Source organism: Armigeres subalbatus, chromosome 1 (assembly GCF_024139115.2).
Source record: "Armigeres subalbatus isolate Guangzhou_Male chromosome 1, GZ_Asu_2, whole genome shotgun sequence".
NCBI lineage: Eukaryota > Metazoa > Arthropoda > Insecta > Diptera > Culicidae > Armigeres > Armigeres subalbatus.
The window spans coordinates 73656817-73677477 of record NC_085139.1 but is presented as its reverse complement, the minus strand read 5'-3'; the positions used below and the strand labels follow the sequence as shown (position 1 = coordinate 73677477).

Here is a 20661-nt window from a genome sequence, read left to right as displayed (position 1 = left end):
GCTCACGCGTTTGAGCACTTCTTCTAGACGCTGCAGGTGGACCTTGTCGTTAGGTCCCGTAACTCGAATGTCAACCAGAAAAACAGTAACTCCTGGAATTCCATTGAGTACCTGCTGCATCAAGCGTTGCCAAATCGCCGGAGCCGAACTGGCACCGTACATCACCCGTGTTGGTCTGTACATACTCAGATGAGTGCTATACGTTAGAATCTCCTGATCCGCAACGCTGAGCTCCAGCTGCAGATAGGCTTGCGACAGATCAACTTTTGTAAATTTCTCGCCACCATCTCTCTCATCAATCACTAGATTTGGGTTTACCGCAATTTTATAGTCGCCGCAGAGGTGCACTCTATTGTTCAAATTCATCACTGGGACTACTGGTGTTGCCCAAGCACTGTTATTCACCTTCAGTAAGAAAGGGTGCTTCTTATTCTTCGCCACATACAGCAGCAGTTCGTGGCTTTTCCCTTCATAGTTTACATCAACAACACACATACTGGACAGCTCAATCATGCCCCACTGTAGCTTACCAAAGCAGTATTAGAGTAACGCAATTTGGCCCCAGGTAAGTACCTTTTTTGATCGGATGCACTCATAAACGAGACAGGTGAACCACTGTCCACCTCAAATTTTACCGAAGTTGTGTTAACCCCTAGCTCTAGCCAGAACTTGCCAACGCTGTTGTTGAAATCAGCCGTGTCATTAATATTATTTATTTATTCAGACTAAGGCCGAAGTGGCCTGTGCGGTATACAAGAGTTTTCTCCATTAGGTTCGGTCCATGGCTACACGTCGCCAACCACGCAGTCTGCGGAGGGTCCGCATGTCATCTTCCACCTGATCGATCCACCTTGCCCGTTGTCGAGAACCATTTTCACCGGATTACTGTCCGACATTCTGGCTACGTGCCCGGCCTACCGCAGTCTTCCGATTTTCACGGTGTGAACGATGGATGGTTCTCTCAACAGCTGATGCAACTCGTGGTTCATTCGCTTCCTTAACGTACCGTCCGCCATCTGCACCCCACAAAAAAAATACGTACGATTTCCAGCCACTATGCGTCTCCGAATTTCTCTGCTGGTATCATTTTCGGCAGTCACCAGTGAGCCCAAGTACACAAATTCTTCTACCACCTCGATTTCGTCACCACAGATACAAACTCGCGGTGGGTGGCTCACATTTAGAGGTGTGCGCCGCCGCCGCCAACAGTATTTGGCACGCCGCCGCCGCCGACAATTTTTCATCGGCGCGCCGCCGTTTTCATATTTGTCACGCCGCTGATCTATAAATTTCCACGCCGATTCAAATTCAAAGAAGTCCGCAAAACTTCTCGATAGATATCCCCAACTCATCGCGTTGAAAATCCACTGAAATTTTCGTAAAAATACCAATGATTTACTCGAATAAACTAAGAAGAACTTCGAGTGCAAATCCGTCGAAATTTACCGTTGAAACCCAAATAATTTCTCATTGAAATAATGTTCAGAACGAAGAATTACTGATAATGCTGCTGCACATTGATAAAACCACAATGAACAACATCGGAACCAATCTTGTTCACCGGATATGCGATATTGTACAACCATTACATGCGATATTGTACAATCAATTGATCTCAGGAGCACAGGATGCTCCCCACGAAAATTTTCGGGTTGAAATCGCTTTTCGGGAAAGAAAAACAGCCTGGAGAATGATAATCAATTTTCGCTCTCATGGATTGCCGCCAAACGTTGGTTTGCTCTCTTGCTTTCATATACGAGTCTTCTCGTGGTATCATCAATGCAAATGGTAGTAGCTTATGTGGAACAAATAACTTATTGCTTTCATACAGATATCGTGGTTGTGGGGCTACAGTAAGCGCATCCCTACGGTCATTATTGTTACTATTCTGGGTTCGAATCGCGGCGCGGCCATACAATTTTGTAATTGTTCTGCGATAGTTCTCGCGAAAAGTGAGTGAGTGATAAAAGTGATGAAACGAAAAAGGATTTTTATCTAATGGGCAAGATTTTCGTTCATCTTCCAAGGATAATTCTAGAGACAATATTAAAAGGTGAAAGATGATTCTCAACATAAACAATGAAAAAAGATTCTCCCTTGGCCCGAAAAACGCTTGCTTTGGTCTAATTGAAACGAAAAGTCGAAACCCAGGGAGCACATCGCAGCACGCACGTCGTTACCATGGCAGCAACATCTAGCAACAGCAAGCGCGTAGGTATTCCGGTTTAACTTTATGAACCTTCAAAAACATTAACTTCACTATAAAAGCAGTGCATTTGCATCAAATGTTTTAGTTTTGAATTGTATAAGGGTCCGTCCACAAAGTACGTCACGCCTCTAGGGGGAAGGGGGGGTTCAGAGCAGCGTGACGATCCATACAAAAAATTTAGAGGTTTGTTACAAAAAGTGTGAAAATCGAAAATCGACGATTTTTGCGTGACGTACTTTATGGATCTTCCCAAGCTAGTAATAATATCATCCGAATAGATATTTAGTGACAGTAAAGTGTTCCAGTTTTCATTTACTGAAGGCAACCAGAAGTCCTTGCGGCATTTCATCTAGGAAGAAACCCCAGTGCAGTACAGTCCGTGAAGTTATAGTGGAAGACCTACTTGAGGCCTGAAGCTATCGACAATTACCTACAAGGAGCCTGAAGGAGGCTCTAACAAATAGAATTTTTGAACGGAGAAGAGTCATTTGGCCGAAAGCCAAATGTTGTTTGGCCGAATATGTCCTTTGACCCAACAAACCGTTTTGCCGAAGCCCATCTAGCCTAAAGATTTTTCACCGAAAATGTCATTTGGCCGAAAGGTACATACTGTTGAAAATGTCGTTCGGCCGAACAGTTCCTTCGACTGAAAAAACCGTTGGCTGAAAAGATCAATTGGCCGAAATGGTCGTTTGGCAGATAGAGCCACAGTTAATTTCATATTATTTGGCAACTCGGCCGTACGAAAATAATTTTTTTGTTAAATATCTTGGCTGGCATATGTACAGCACATATTTCGAAATGGACAAATTTATATGAAATTTGCAAAAAAGAATCCACGTGTCTTGGAGAGACTCAAACCCTCAACCTCACACTCTCTAGATAGCCGAGTAACAACCCCCAGCGTGGTTAGCTTTTTTTTGCAAATTGAATATTCAATTTGCAAAAAAAAAAGAGCTAACTACGGTGGAGGTTGGTACTCGGATTCTGATAGCTTTTGCGTTTGCGGAAACGGGACCTTCAAGTGGTGTTGTTGTGTAGGGGTTATCACACAGGAGTAGGAGGTTGAGGGTTCGAGTCCCTCCAAAATAAGAGGATTATTTTTCGCAAATTTCATATCAATTTGTCCATTGAGTGCGAGATTTCTCTTGTTTCGGACAGCAGAACGATGGCACGATCGGACGAAATATTGTGTTCTGCTTTGTGCGGCCGGTAATAAAAATCAGTTCAGTGCGAGATTTCTCTTGTTTCGGACAGCAGAACGATGGCACGATCGGACGAAATATTGTGTTCTGCTTTGCGCGGCCGGTAATAAAAATCAGTTCAGTGCGAGATTTCTCTTGTTTCGGACAGCAGAACGATGGCGCGATCGGACGAAATATTGTGTTCTGCTTTGCGCGGCCGGTAATAAAAATCAGTTCAGTGCGAGATTTCTCTTGTTTCGGACAGCAGAACGATGGCGCGATCGGACGAAATATTGTGTTCTGCTTTGCGCGGCCGGTAATAAAAATCAGTTCAGTGCGAGATTTCTCTTGTTTCGGACAGCAGAACGATGGCACGATCGGACGAAATATTGTGTTCTGCTTTGCGCGGCCGGTAATAAAAATCAGTTCAGTGCGAGATTTCTCTTGTTTCGGACAGCAGAACGATGGCACGATCGGACGAAATATTGTGTTCTGCTTTGCGCGGCCGGTAATAAAAATCAGTTCAGTGCGAGATTTCTCTTGTTTCGGTCAGCAGAACGATGGCGCGATCGGACGAAATATTGTGTTCTGCTTTGCGCGGCCGGTAATAAAAATCAGTTCAGTGCGAGATTTCTCTTGTTTCGGACAGCAGAACGATGGCACGATCGGACGAAATATTGTGTTCTGCTTTGCGCGGCCGGTAATAAAAATCAGTTCAGTGCGAGATTTCTCTTGTTTCGGACAGCAGAACGATGGCGCGATCGGACGAAATATTGTGTTCTGCTTTGCGCGGCCGGTAATAAAATCAGTTCAGTGCGAGATTTCTCTTGTTTCGGACAGCAGAACGATGGCGCGATCGGACGAAATATTGTGTTCTGCTTTGCGCGGCCGGTAATAAAAATCAGTTCAGTGCGAGATTTCTCTTGTTTCGGACAGCAGAACGATGGCACGATCGGACGAAATATTGTGTTCTGCTTTGCGCGGCCGGTAATAAAAATCAGTTCAGTGCGAGATTTCTCTTGTTTCGGACAGCAGAACGATGGCACGATCGGACGAAATATTGTGTTCTGCTTTGCGCGGCCGGTACAGTTCAGTGCGAGATTTCTCTTGTTTCGGACAGCAGAACGATGGCGCGATCGGACGAAATATTGTGTTCTGCTTTGCGCGGCCGGTAATAAAAATCAGTTCAGTGCGAGATTTCTCTTGTTTCGGACAGCAGAACGATGGCACGATCGGACGAAATATTGTGTTCTGCTTTGCGCGGCCGGTAATAAAAATCAGTTCAGTGCGAGATTTCTCTTGTTTCGGACAGCAGAACGATGGCACGATCGGACGAAATATTGTGTTCTGATTTGCGCGGCCGGTAATAAAAATCAGTTCAGTGCGAGATTTCTCTTGTTTCGGACAGCAGAACGATGGCACGATCGGACGAAATATTGTGTTCTGCTTTGCGCGGCCGGTAATAAAAATCAGTTCAGTGCGAGATTTCTCTTGTTTCGGACAGCAGAACGATGGCACGATCGGACGAAATATTGTGTTCTGCTTTGCGCGGCCGGTAATAAAAATCAGTTCAGTGCGAGATTTCTCTTGTTTCGGACAGCAGAACGATGGCACGATCGGACGAAATATTGTGTTCTGCTTTGCGCGGCCGGTAATAAAAATCAGTTCAGTGCGAGATTTCTCTTGTTTCGGTCAGCAGAACGATGGCGCGATCGGACGAAATATTGTGTTCTGCTTTGCGCGGCCGGTAATAAAAATCAGTTCAGTGCGAGATTTCTCTTGTTTCGGACAGCAGAACGATGGCACGATCGGACGAAATATTGTGTTCTGCTTTGCGCGGCCGGTAATAAAAATCAGTTCAGTGCGAGATTTCTCTTGTTTCGGACAGCAGAACGATGGCGCGATCGGACGAAATATTGTGTTCTGCTTTGCGCGGCCGGTAATAAAAATCAGTTCAGTGCGAGATTTCTCTTGTTTCGGACAGCAGAACGATGGCGCGATCGGACGAAATATTGTGTTCTGCTTTGCGGGGCGGGGAATTAGGAGCTGTTCAGTGCGAGATTTCTCTTGTTTCGGACAGCAGAACGATGGCACGATCGGACGAAATATTGTGTTCTGCTTTGCGCGGCCGGTAATAAAAATCAGTTCAGTGCGAGATTTCTCTTGTTTCGGACAGCAGAACGATGGCACGATCGGACGAAATATTGTGTTCTGCTTTGCGCGGCCGGTAATAAAAATCAGTTCAGTGCGAGATTTCTCTTGTTTCGGACAGCAGAACGATGGCGCGATCGGACGAAATATTGTGTTCTGCTTTGCGCGGCCGGTAATAAAAATCAGTTCAGTGCGAGATTTCTCTTGTTTCGGACAGCAGAACGATGGCACGATCGGACGAAATATTGTGTTCTGCTTTGCGCGGCCGGTAATAAAAATCAGTTCAGTGCGAGATTTCTCTTGTTTCGGACAGCAGAACGATGGCACGATCGGACGAAATATTGTGTTCTGATTTGCGCGGCCGGTAATAAAAATCAGTTCAGTGCGAGATTTCTCTTGTTTCGGACAGCAGAACGATGGCACGATCGGACGAAATATTGTGTTCTGCTTTGCGCGGCCGGTAATAAAAATCAGTTCAGTGCGAGATTTCTCTTGTTTCGGACAGCAGAACGATGGCACGATCGGACGAAATATTGTGTTCTGCTTTGCGCGGCCGGTAATAAAAATCAGTTCAGTGCGAGATTTCTCTTGTTTCGGACAGCAGAACGATGGCGCGATCGGACGAAATATTGTGTTCTGATTTGCGCGGCCGGCAATAAAAATCAGTTCAGTGCGAGATTTCTCTTGTTTCGGACAGCAGAACGATGGCGCGATCGGACGAAATATTGTGTTCTGCTTTGCGCGGCCGGTAATAAAAATCAGTTCAGTGCGAGATTTCTCTTGTTTCGGACAGCAGAACGATGGCACGATCGGACGAAATATTGTGTTCTGCTTTGCGCGGCCGGTAATAAAAATCAGTTCAGTGCGAGATTTCTCTTGTTTCGGACAGCAGAACGATGGCGCGATCGGACGAAATATTGTGTTCTGCTTTGCGCGGCCGGTAATAAAATCAGTTCAGTGCGAGATTTCTCTTGTTTCGGACAGCAGAACGATGGCACGATCGGACGAAATATTGTGTTCTGCTTTGCGCGGCCGGTAATAAAAATCAGTTCAGTGCGAGATTTCTCTTGTTTCGGACAGCAGAACGATGGCGCGATCGGACGAAATATTGTGTTCTGCTTTGCGCGGCCGGTAATAAAAATCAGTTCAGTGCGAGATTTCTCTTGTTTCGGACAGCAGAACGATGGCGCGATCGGACGAAATATTGTGTTCTGCTTTGCGCGGCCGGTAATAAAAATCAGTTCAGTGCGAGATTTCTCTTGTTTCGGACAGCAGAACGATGGCACGTTCGGACGAAATATTGTGTTCTGCTTTGCGCGGCCGGTAATAAAAATCAGTTCAGTGCGAGATTTCTCTTGTTTCGGACAGCAGAACGATGGCACGATCGGACGAAATATTGTGTTCTGCTTTGCGCGGCCGGTAATAAAAATCAGTTCAGTGCGAGATTTCTCTTGTTTCGGACAGCAGAACGATGGCACGATCGGACGAAATATTGTGTTCTGCTTTGCGCGGCCGGTAATAAAAATCAGTTCAGTGCGAGATTTCTCTTGTTTCGGACAGCAGAACGATGGCACGATCGGACGAAATATTGTGTTCTGCTTTGCGCGGCCGGTAATAAAAATCAGTTCAGTGCGAGATTTCTCTTGTTTCGGACAGCAGAACGATGGCACGATCGGACGAAATATTGTGTTCTGCTTTGCGCGGCCGGTAATAAAAATCAGTTCAGTGCGAGATTTCTCTTGTTTCGGACAGCAGAACGATGGCGCGATCGGACGAAATATTGTGTTCTGCTTTGCGCGGCCGGTAATAAAAATCAGTTCAGTGCGAGATTTCTCTTGTTTCGGACAGCAGAACGATGGCGCGATCGGACGAAATATTGTGTTCTGCTTTGCGCGGCCGGTAATAAAAATCAGTTCAGTGCGAGATTTCTCTTGTTTCGGACAGCAGAACGATGGCACGATCGGACGAAATATTGTGTTCTGCTTTGCGCGGCCGGTAATAAAAATCAGTTCAGTGCGAGATTTCTCTTGTTTCGGACAGCAGAACGATGGCGCGATCGGACGAAATATTGTGTTCTGCTTTGCGCGGCCGGTAATAAAAATCAGTTCAGTGCGAGATTTCTCTTGTTTCGGACAGCAGAACGATGGCGCGATCGGACGAAATATTGTGTTCTGCTTTGCGCGGCCGGTAATAAAAATCAGTTCAGTGCGAGATTTCTCTTGTTTCGGACAGCAGAACGATGGCACGATCGGACGAAATATTGTGTTCTGCTTTGCGCGGCCGGTAATAAAAATCAGTTCAGTGCGAGATTTCTCTTGTTTCGGACAGCAGAACGATGGCACGATCGGACGAAATATTGTGTTCTGCTTTGCGCGGCCGGTAATAAAAATCAGTTCAGTGCGAGATTTCTCTTGTTTCGGACAGCAGAACGATGGCACGATCGGACGAAATATTGTGTTCTGCTTTGCGCGGCCGGTAATAAAAATCAGTTCAGTGCGAGATTTCTCTTGTTTCGGACAGCAGAACGATGGCACGATCGGACGAATTATTGTGTTCTGCTTTGCGCGGCCGGTAATAAAAATCAGTTCAGTGCGAGATTTCTCTTGTTTCGGACAGCAGAACGATGGCACGATCGGACGAAATATTGTGTTCTGCTTTGCGCGGCCGGTAATAAAAATCAGTTCAGTGCGAGATTTCTCTTGTTTCGGACAACAGAACGATGGCGCGATCGGACGAAATATTGTGTTCTGCTTTGCGCGGCCGGTAATAAAAATCAGTTCAGTGCGAGATTTCTCTTGTTTCGGACAGCAGAACGATGGCACGATCGGACGAAATATTGTGTTCTGCTTTGCGCGGCCGGTAATAAAAATCAGTTCAGTGCGAGATTTCTCTTGTTTCGGACAGCAGAACGATGGCACGATCGGACGAAATATTGTGTTCTGCTTTGCGCGGCCGGTAATAAAAATCAGTTCAGTGCGAGATTTCTCTTGTTTCGGACAGCAGAACGATGGCACGATCGGACGAATTATTGTGTTCTGCTTTGCGCGGCCGGTAATAAAAATCAGTTCAGTGCGAGATTTCTCTTGTTTCGGACAGCAGAACGATGGCACGATCGGACGAAATATTGTGTTCTGCTTTGCGCGGCCGGTAATAAAAATCAGTTCAGTGCGAGATTTCTCTTGTTTCGGACAGCAGAACGATGGCGCGATCGGACGAAATATTGTGTTCTGCTTTGCGCGGCCGGTAATAAAAATCAGTTCAGTGCGAGATTTCTCTTGTTTCGGACAGCAGAACGATGGCGCGATCGGACGAAATATTGTGTTCTGCTTTGCGCGGCCGGTAATAAAAATCAGTTCAGTGCGAGATTTCTCTTGTTTCGGACAGCAGAACGATGGCACGATCGGACGAAATATTGTGTTCTGCTTTGCGCGGCCGGTAATAAAAATCAGTTCAGTGCGAGATTTCTCTTGTTTCGGACAGCAGAACGATGGCACGATCGGACGAAATATTGTGTTCTGCTTTGCGCGGCCGGTAATAAAAATCAGTTCAGTGCGAGATTTCTCTTGTTTCGGACAGCAGAACGATGGCACGATCGGACGAAATATTGTGTTCTGCTTTGCGCGGCCGGTAATAAAAATCAGTTCAGTGCGAGATTTCTCTTGTTTCGGACAGCAGAACGATGGCACGATCGGACGAATTATTGTGTTCTGCTTTGCGCGGCCGGTAATAAAAATCAGTTCAGTGCGAGATTTCTCTTGTTTCGGACAGCAGAACGATGGCACGATCGGACGAAATATTGTGTTCTGCTTTGCGCGGCCGGTAATAAAAATCAGTTCAGTGCGAGATTTCTCTTGTTTCGGACAGCAGAACGATGGCGCGATCGGACGAAATATTGTGTTCTGCTTTGCGCGGTCGGTAATAAAAATCAGTTCAGTGCGAGATTTCTCTTGTTTCGGACAGCAGAACGATGGCACGATCGGACGAAATATTGTGTTCTGCTTTGCGCGGCCGGTAATAAAAATCAGTTCAGTGCGAGATTTCTCTTGTTTCGGACAGCTGAACGATGGCACGATCGGACGAAATATTGTGTTCTGCTTTGCGCCGCCGGTAATAAAAATCAGTTCAGTGCAAGATTTCTCTTGTTTCGGCCAGCAGAACGATGGCACGATCGGACGAAAGATAGTGTTCTGCTTTGCGCGGCCGGTAATAAAAATCAGTTCAGTGCGAGATTTCTCTTGTTTCGGACAGCAGAACGATGGCACGATCGGACGAAATATTGTGTTCTGCTATGCGCGGCCGGTAATAAAATCAGTTCAGTGCGAGATTGCTCTTGTTTCGGACAGCAGAACGATGGCCCGATCGGACGAAATATTGTGTTCTGCTTTGCGCGGCCGGTAATAAAATCAGTTCAGTGCGAGATTTCTCTTGTTTCGGACAGCAGAACGATGGCACGATCGGACGAAATATTGTGTTCTGCTTTGCGCGGCCGGTAATAAAAATCAGTTCAGTGCGAGATTTCTCTTGTTTCGGACAGCAGAACGATGGCGCGATCGGACGAAATATTGTGTTCTGCTTTGCGCGGCCGGTAATAAAAATCAGTTCAGTGCGAGATTTCTCTTGTTTCGGACAGCAGAACGATGGCGCGATCGGACGAAATATTGTGTTCTGCTTTGCGCGGCCGGTAATAAAAATCAGTTCAGTGCGAGATTTCTCTTGTTTCGGACAGCAGAACGATGGCACGATCGGACGAAATATTGTGTTCTGCTTTGCGCGGCCGCAAATAAAAATCAGTTCAGTGCGAGATTTCTCTTGTTTCGGACAGCAGAACGATGGCGCGATCGGACGAAATATTGTGTTCTGCTTTGCGCGGCCGGTAATAAAAATCAGTTCAGTGCGAGATTTCTCTTGTTTCGGACAGCAGAACGATGGCGCGATCGGACGAAATATTGTGTTCTGCTTTGCGCGGCCGGTAATAAAAATCAGTTCAGTGCGAGATTTCTCTTGTTTCGGACAGCAGAACGATGGCACGATCGGACGAAATATTGTGTTCTGCTTTGCGCGGCCGGTAATAAAAATCAGTTCAGTGCGAGATTTCTCTTGTTTCGGACAGCAGAACGATGGCACGATCGGACGAAATATTGTGGCCGGTAATAAAAATCAGTTCAGTGCGAGATTTCTCTTGTTTCGGACAGCAGAACGATGGCGCGATCGGACGAAATATTGTGTTCTGCTTTGCGCGGCCGGTAATAAAAATCAGTTCAGTGCGAGATTTCTCTTGTTTCGGACAGCAGAACGATGGCACGATCGGACGAAATATTGTGTTCTGCTTTGCGCGGCCGGTAATAAAAATCAGTTCAGTGCGAGATTTCTCTTGTTTCGGACAGCAGAACGATGGCACGATCGGACGAAATATTGTGTTCTGCTTTGCGCGGCCGGTAATAAAAATCAGTTCAGTGCGAGATTTCTCTTGTTTCGGACAGCAGAACGATGACGCGATCGGACGAAATATTGTGTTCTGCTTTGCGCGGCCGGTAATAAAAATCAGTTCAGTGCGAGATTTCTCTTGTTTCGGACAGCAGAACGATGGCACGATCGGACGAAATATTGTGTTCTGCTTTGCGCGGCCGGTAATAAAAATCAGTTCAGTGCGAGATTTCTCTTGTTTCGGACAGCTGAACGATGGCACGATCGGACGAAATATTGTGTTCTGCTTTGCGCCGCCGGTAATAAAAATCAGTTCAGTGCGAGATTTCTCTTGTTTCGGACAGCAGAACGATGGCACGATCGGACGAAATATTGTGTTCTGCTTTGCGCGGCCGGTAATAAAAATCAGTTCAGTGCGAGATTTCTCTTGTTTCGGACAGCAGAACGATGGCACGATCGGACGAAATATTGTGTTCTGCTTTGCGCGGCCGGTAATAAAAATCAGTTCAGTGCGAGATTTCTCTTGTTTCGGACAGCAGAACGATGGCACGATCGGACGAAATATTGTGTTCTGCTTTGCGCGGCCGGTAATAAAAATCAGTTCAGTGCGAGATTTCTCTTGTTTCGGACAGCAGAACGATGGCACGATCGGACGAAATATTGTGTTCTGCTTTGCGCGGCCGGTACAGTTCAGTGCGAGATTTCTCTTGTTTCGGACAGCAGAACGATGGCGCGATCGGACGAAATATTGTGTTCTGCTTTGCGCGGCCGGTAATAAAAATCAGTTCAGTGCGAGATTTCTCTTGTTTCGGACAGCAGAACGATGGCACGATCGGACGAAATATTGTGTTCTGCTTTGCGCGGCCGGTAATAAAAATCAGTTCAGTGCGAGATTTCTCTTGTTTCGGACAGCAGAACGATGGCGCGATCGGACGAAATATTGTGTTCTGCTTTGCGCGGCCGGTAATAAAAATCAGTTCAGTGCGAGATTTCTCTTGTTTCGGACAGCAGAACGATGGCGCGATCGGACGAAATATTGTGTTCTGCTTTGCGCGGCCGGTAATAAAAATCAGTTCAGTGCGAGATTTCTCTTGTTTCGGACAGCAGAACGATGGCACGATCGGACGAAATATTGTGTTCTGCTTTGCGCGGCCGGTAATAAAAATCAGTTCAGTGCGAGATTTCTCTTGTTTCGGACAGCAGAACGATGGCACGATCGGACGAAATATTGTGTTCTGCTTTGCGCGGCCGGTAATAAAAATCAGTTCAGTGCGAGATTTCTCTTGTTTCGGACAGCAGAACGATGGCGCGATCGGACGAAATATTGTGTTCTGCTTTGCGCGGCCGGTAGTAATCGTCAGTTCAGTGCGAGATTTCTCTTGTTTCGGACAGCAGAACGATGGCACGATCGGACGAAATATTGTGTTCTGCTTTGCGCGGCCGGTAATAAAAATCAGTTCAGTGCGAGATTTCTCTTGTTTCGGACAGCAGAACGATGGCGCGATCGGACGAAATATTGTGTTCTGCTTTGCGCGGCCGGTAATAAAAATCAGTTCAGTGCGAGATTTCTCTTGTTTCGGACAGCAGAACGATGGCACGATCGGACGAAATATTGTGTTCTGCTTTGCGCGGCCGGTAATAAAAATCAGTTCAGTGCGAGATTTCTCTTGTTTCGGACAGCAGAACGATGGCGCGATCGGACGAAATATTGTGTTCTGCTTTGCGCGGCCGGTAATAAAAATCAGTTCAGTGCGAGATTTCTCTTGTTTCGGACAGCAGAACGATGGCGCGATCGGACGAAATATTGTGTTCTGCTTTGCGCGGCCGGTAATAAAAATCAGTTCAGTGCGAGATTTCTCTTGTTTCGGACAGCAGAACGATGGCACGATCGGACGAAATATTGTGTTCTGCTTTGCGCGGCCGGTAATAAAAATCAGTTCAGTGCGAGATTTCTCTTGTTTCGGACAGCAGAACGATGGCGCGATCGGACGAAATATTGTGTTCTGCTTTGCGCGGCCGGTAATAAAAATCAGTTCAGTGCGAGATTTCTCTTGTTTCGGACAGCAGAACGATGGCACGATCGGACGAAATATTGTGTTCTGCTTTGCGCGGCCGGTAATAAAAATCAGTTCAGTGCGAGATTTCTCTTGTGTGGGACAGCGGAACGCTGGCGCGATCGGACGAAATATTGTGTTCTGCTTTGCGCGGCCGGTAATAAAAATCAGTTCAGTGCGAGATTTCTCTTGTTTCGGACAGCAGAACGATGGCGCGATCGGACGAAATATTGTGTTCTGCTTTGCGCGGCCGGTAATAAAAATCAGTTCAGTGCGAGATTTCTCTTGTTTCGGACAGCAGAACGATGGCACGATCGGACGAAATATTGTGTTCTGCTTTGCGCGGCCGGTAATAAAAATCAGTTCAGTGCGAGATTTCTCTTGTTTCGGACAGCAGAACGATGGCACGATCGGACGAAATATTGTGTTCTGCTTTGCGCGGCCGGTAATAAAAATCAGTTCAGTGCGAGATTTCTCTTGTTTCGGACAGCAGAACGATGGCACGATCGGACGAAATATTGTGTTCTGCTTTGCGCGGCCGGTAATAAAAATCAGTTCAGTGCGAGATTTCTCTTGTTTCGGACAGCAGAACGATGGCGCGATCGGACGAAATATTGTGTTCTGCTTTGCGCGGCCGGTAATAAAAATCAGTTCAGTGCGAGATTTCTCTTGTTTCGGACAGCAGAACGATGGCGCGATCGGACGAAATATTGTGTTCTGCTTTGCGCGGCCGGTAATAAAATCAGTTCAGTGCGAGATTTCTCTTGTTTCGGACAGCAGAACGATGGCACGATCGGACGAAATATTGTGTTCTGCTTTGCGCGGCCGGTAATAAAAATCAGTTCAGTGCGAGATTTCTCTTGTTTCGGACAGCAGAACGATGGCGCGATCGGACGAAATATTGTGTTCTGCTTTGCTCGGCCGGTAATAAAAATCAGTTCAGTGCGAGATTTCTCTTGTTTCGGACAGCAGAACGATGGCGCGATCGGACGAAATATTGTGTTCTGCTTTGTGCGGCCAGTAATAAAAATCAGTTCAGTGCGAGATTTCTCTTGTTTCGGACAGCAGAACGATGGCACGATCGGACGAAATATTGTGTTCTGCTTTGCGCGGCCGGTAATAAACATCAGTTCAGTGCGAGATTTCTCTTGTTTCGGACAGCAGAACGATGGCGCGATCGGACGAAATATTGTGTTCTGCTTTGCGCGGCCGGTAATAAAAATCAGTTCAGTGCGAGATTTCTCTTGTTTCGGACAGCAGAACGATGGCGCGATCGGACGAAATATTGTGTTCTGCTTTGCGCGGCCGGTAATAAAAATCAGTTCAGTGCGAGATTTCTCTTGTTTCGGACAGCAGAACGATGGCGCGATCGGACGAAATATTGTGTTCTGCTTTGCGCGGCCGGTAATAAAAATCAGTTCAGTGCGAGATTTCTCTTGTTTCGGACAGCAGAACGATGGCGCGATCGGACGAAATATTGTGTTCTGCTTTGCGCGGCCGGTAATAAAAATGAGTTCTGTGCGCGTTTTCTCTTGTTCGCGCTTGCGGTATGATGGCGCGATCGGACGAAATATTGTGTTCTGCTTTGCGCGGCCGGTAATAAAAATCAGTTCAGTGCGAGATTTCTCTTGTTTCGGACAGCAGAACGATGGCACGATCGGACGAAATATTGTGTTCTGCTTTGCGCGGCCGGTAATAAAAATCAGTTCAGTGCGAGATTTCTCTTGTTTCGGACAGCAGAACGATGGCGCGATCGGACGAAATATTGTGTTCTGCTTTGCGCGGCCGGTGATAAAAATCAGTTCAGTGCATGATTTCTCTTGTTTCGGACAGCAGAACGACGATCGCGCGATCGGACGAAATATTGTGTTCTGCATTGCGCGCCCGGTAGGCCGGTAGTTAGTTTGTACTACTTTTCGCGCCCGATTCATGGCTAGGTAAAATCACTGTGTATAAAGAATGACACGGTCGTATCGCTTATCAGAGTGAATCCAGATCCAACGATGCCTACCAATTAACTGATAATCCTTCCTGTGGTTTTTGTGGAGACGCAGAGGTAAACACGGTCTTCAAATAGCAAAAACCACCTACTAATATTCCTTCCTTCTTCCTAACTGACTACAAGGACGTGGCCGGCGCCGTTATTGATCATTAGAATTTTAGAGTCACTGAAACTTGCACAATGAGAATGCTTGAACAATCCCAGTCAATCATTCAGTTGATTCTTTGTGCAATTTCACTGATTCTGGTCAATCACGGAGTAGCAACCATAGATATGTGTAGTCAGTCAAAGCTAAGCTAAGCTAAGCTAATTTCATATCAATTTGTCCATTTCGAAACATATATATACACATGCATATACACAGCCAAGATATTTAACAGATAGAGTCATTTGGCCGAAATGGATATCTGGTCAAAAGTGTCGAAGTGTTTTGCAAAAAGGTCATTTTCGTGCCAAAAGTCTCTTTCTGCAAAACAACCATTTTGGCAACGGCATTTTCGACTAAATGATTTATTTGGCAGAACCACATTTTCGGCCAAACGATCATTTCGGACAAACAGCAGTTTCAGCCTACTAGGGCAAACATTTTTGTTAGCCAAATTACTAGCTCGGCTGAATGTCCCTTTCAGCTGTATATTGCTTTCACCCAAATTAAATTTTTGGTTAAACCATTTTCGACCAAAAACTGTTTTGTACAAACGTTCAGTTCAATTCCCAATGGAGCTTATCGTGTTATTCTGCAAAGTGGCATTCGAACAAATGGCTTTTCGCCGAATTACCGAACGATGGGAAGGGCTTGGTCATTTGACCGAAAATATCGTACGCTGAAATGGTCTTTTAGCCGAAAAGGTCATTTGACCGAAATGACCGTCTGGCTGAAAGGCCATGATCCATTCGGCCAAATGGCCCTTTGTGTCAAACAACCATTACGACCAAACGCCATTTTCTGCCGGCTGACTCATTTGGTCAAACGACCATTTCGGCAAAACAACCTGTTGGAGACAACGGCTTTTCGACCGATTGTCACTTTGGACAAATTTAATTTTTGATCAAACCGTTTCTCATAACCGTTTCGCATATTTCGCAGAATTTTCGAAAAATGTTCCGTGGATATTTAAAAAAAAATTCTTGTTGAAATTTGGATCGATTTCTCTTCCGAAGAATTTCTCTCGAATAGTTTTCCTGTGAAAAATTGGAAAATAATTTCAAAATAAATATTTTGGAGAAACTGTGAATTTTGTAGAGAAGTTCCTTAGACTTTTCCGGTTAATGTCTTGAAAACATCTAAAAAAAACTTTTTAAAAATGAATTTAATAATACCTCTACTCACATTGTCTTCTCTTGAACCTCTTCCTATCATGTACTTCGTCTTCGACGTGTTGATGACTAGTCCGATCCGCTTAGCTTCCCTCTTCAGTCTGATGTAGGCTTCCTCCATTTTCTCAAAGTTACGTGCCTTAATATCTATGTCGTCGGCGAAGCCAAATAGCTGGAGGGACTTATTGAAGATTGCACCACTCGTGTTAATCCCTGCTCTTCGTAATACCCCTTCCAAAGCGATGTTTAATAGTAGACACGAAAGACCATCACCTGGCTCTGTGCGTTTCAAAGGGACTCGAGAATGCCCCTGAGACTCGAACTCTACGCACACCACCCGATCCATCGTCGCCTTGATCAACCGTGTCAGTTTATCCGGAAATCCGTGTTCGTGCATTAGCTGCCATAGCTGGTCCCGATCGGTTGTATCATATGTCAATGAATAAATGATGCGTGGGCACGTTGTGTTCACGGCATTTCTGCAGTACTTGGCGAATGGCGAACACCTGGTCCGTGGTGGAACGTTCGCCCATAAAACCCGCCTGGTACTGCCCCACGAACTCTCTTGCAATCGGTGCTAGTCGACGGCATAAAATTCGGGAGAGTACCTTGTAGGCGACGCTCAGCAATGTGATTGCGCGGTAGTTGCTACAATCTAGCTTATCGCCCTTTTTCTAGATGGGACACACGACACCTACCATCCACTCCTGTGGCAAAACTTCCTCCTCCCAAATCTTGGTAATGACCCGGTGCAGCGCTATAGCCAGTGCCTCACCACCGTGTTTAAATAGTTCTTCTGGTAGTTGGTTAACCCCACGAGCTTTGTTGTTCTTCAACCATCAAATTTCCTTCTGTAACCTCTCATTTCGGTTACATTTATTTAGTAAATATTGGGTACATAATTTTTCTTTTCCACTGAATTTTTGTTATTATTTTCGTCGTAAATTGTATTATTATTATGATAGAACAATGAAATAGAAATAAAGGAAGAAATGAATTGAAAATATCGAAAACAGTCCATTCCCAATCCTATTGAACACGCCTATACCACAAGCCGTTACACCATAACGTCACTGTTAACTATGATTGTCAACGAAAATTCCTATACCAGGAAGGAGGAATCCCTTTATAAGCGGCTGTCATCGCGACGGACGGTCTCTGATAGGTGAACACTTCGAACACCTAAAGTCGCGCAGTTTTAATCTTGCACCTTTTTTGCCTTTCTCGTACAACTAAGTTGTACCGAAAGGCTATCATTTCACTCCAAATTCGAACTTTTGATAGAATTCCCGGAGACCCATAGTGTTATATACCATTCGACTCAGCTCGATGAGCTGAACAAATGTCTGTCTGTCCGTGTGTGCGTGTGTGTGTGTGTATGTGTGTGTGTGTGTGCACAAAATGCCATAAAAAACATTAGCCAAATTTTCACATAGAAACTCTTAACCGATTTTCTTGCAACAAGTTGCATCCGACAGAGACTAAAACGCTGTTGATCACTATTGAATTTCATAATAATTGCGAATTGCAAAAAATAGATAATATTAAAATAGTGATGAGACATAATCACATAGAACAATAATGTGTTATGAAAAATGCCTTGCATCTATGAATATTTTTAATGTTTATCCATGGCTTGCTCCCATTACGAGTTTCATCGTACTATAAAGATGCTCGTGTTGCGCGCATTTAGGCGTAAGTATGCTCTTCGTTCAGTTTCATAGTACAATGAAATTGTCCGAAAGTCAAAATTCGAACATAGGAAATTCGAGAAACTTTTGGCAGCGCCATCTGTCGTCTACTAGTGTAAATTTTCTATCATAACATTAGACGGTGTAGCTGTTTTGCCTTTCTTGTATCATCGAGGTGTAGGCGTAAAGGCTACATTTATTACCTTTTTAGCGAGAAAGGCACCATCACCGCTAGGTGGATTGATCTGGGTTTTTCTTTTACTGGCAGTGTGAACGACATTGTTAAAAAATGATCGTGTCAACTGATCGACAAGGGAAATTGGTGGTCCTGAAAGTGTATGGCTCCGATCTCGCCATTCCGGAAGGAACAATATAAGTGGTGGAAGCCGGTTGCGGTATCCGGTACCAGAGGAGACGCCCCAGTCCCGATACGACGACGACAAGAGCCCCGGGAATAGTGTTCCTTTATCCCTCGCTCTTCGTGCGCTTTCAAGTCGGAGAACGATCTGCCGCCGACCGGGTCAGCTGAGTAAGACGGACGATCGCAGAGACCAAGGGAATGCTTTTCAGAGGACCGAACGCTCCCATCGCTGGTCCGATTGCAACACGACCTTCGATGCAGATGCCTACGTTCGACTAAGGAATTTGTAGAGGTGTATCTCATGTATCTTCAAGAAATCTTAGAATTCTCTTTTAAATCGCTGAAACTCATGAGCCTTCATTTAATACTTGATTCATCTTTCCTGGATCTCTTAATTTTCTCAAACTTCCCATACAACTTTTCAAAATTATAAAACTAAAGAATCTTTGTTACAATGACAGAAAAATCTGCAAAGGATTCGTATTTGGTACAAATATTATTTTATTATGACATCTTTTGTCCAAATTTCGTAATGTTGGTTCCAAGACGAATGAGCGATAAACTTAGTCAAAGAATTTCTGTTGCAACTCATGCGCACAGTGCCTTACATCGACTTAGAAAAATACATCGCACCAGCTGGGGCCATGGCCCCCTCTAGACCAAGACTATAGTTACGCCTATGTAGATTGGACAAAAATACTCCACAACAACAATGCCAACCATGTTGCATCCCCGAGCAGACGAGAACAGCTAATTATTAACAAATCGTGATCTTGATTACAAAACATGATATGAACTTGCTTGAGAGCTAAAATTACAGGCAACAGAATTTAAAACTAGCACCGATTTGTTATGAATATTCGTCATCTGAGATTGTATTATATCTCGAGTCTCAGACCTTTTACTCTATTTGATTGAACAGTTTCGACTTGAAATCCTGCACATTTCCTATATTTTCGAATACAATATGTTACCGTATTCATAACTTATATTTCAATTGACACACCTACCTTGGTATATTTAATCTCCTGATTAGGGTTGGCCATTTTCCTCAGAATATGTAACACCAAATAAAACACACAGAGAACCGTCTTACTTCGCAACTGCACCTTCAATGTCACCGAACCACTGTAAGACAAGCTTTAAGAATACACCAAGCTAATTAAAACAAACGTGGATTTCGTCTTATCTGAATCTTGCACAGTTTTATGGAACAATAATAACACTATTCACCGAAATGAAGCCGCCTAGCGATCGAAGATGCCGAAAATTGTGCGGAATTTGTTTACGTTCTTTATATTGTTATAGGATGCCGAACGAAGTTGGTTACCGCATGGCGGCGCTAGTTTTAATGATATCATGTTCTGTATCAGGTGTTGCTCTTCTCAAATGATATTCTTGGCAAATAAAAACGAATACGTATTTTATAGCGATCATGAACATGATACGATAATGATACACATAACTACGATGATGTTTGGGTAATTTATTTAAAATATTTTTTTAATCTTCATCTTTGAAGTTCACATTTTCACAACCAGATTCAACGTTTTGTAACCTATTTGCACCATACAGAGCCGTTCAAATTAACGTTTGATGTAGGTATGACACTAGCACATACAAGCACCCGGCTAAAACTAAGACGAGACAAGACAGCTCAGAGCAGAATGCCCTCGTACAATGTGTACCAAAGCTAAAAGCGTGATCGTTTCAGTAGTGCTTAGTTAAATATATAATAAAAATCAAAAAATTAACTCTAATAAAATGTTGTCTCTAACTATTGCACTTGTAATATTTGTCACAACATAAACATATTGTGCATGACACAGCAAAAGAAAAAGTAAATATTTTCATGATGCTTTATTATCACAAGCGTTTCAAAATGCTTACATTAAACCGACGCAAACAGTTTGTAAAATCAATTATAATTGGTATTTCTTGGCAGTCAGAGAGTACCATCTAAAAACGCAACCAGCTGTCTTGTCTCGTCTCAGCTGAGGAATGCTCAATAAGATATAGATAACGACCCCATCAGGCGGCGAAGGTTGCGAACGCTTGTTGCGCTTGTTGCCGGCTGCCCGCACGTGCTCTCTGATAATAATTCTCATCGAGGTTTTGAATGTTGGCGTGAGGTTTTGTTCTGCTTCACAGCACATGCGTGCTGCGCATCGGCATCGCGTAGACGGTTTTTTGAACGAATAGTATTGCAATAGGCTGTTTGTTGCATGGCATTCGATCTATAGAAATATTGTACAGATTGTTTTTTTT

At 44.8% G+C, this 20661-nt stretch overlaps 1 protein-coding gene across 1 annotated transcript in view; it reads right to left on the bottom strand.

Moving 5' to 3' along the window:
• LOC134227156 (retinal dehydrogenase 2) overlaps positions 1-19701 on the bottom strand; it is a 76526-nt gene extending 56825 nt beyond the window's left edge. The window contains exon 1 of the mRNA XM_062708462.1: positions 19404-19701. Coding sequence (XP_062564446.1) covers positions 19404-19439 — 36 coding nt within the window. The 5' untranslated portion in view covers positions 19440-19701. The remainder of the gene's footprint in view (positions 1-19403) is intronic.
• Positions 19702-20661: the final 960 nt, after the last annotated feature.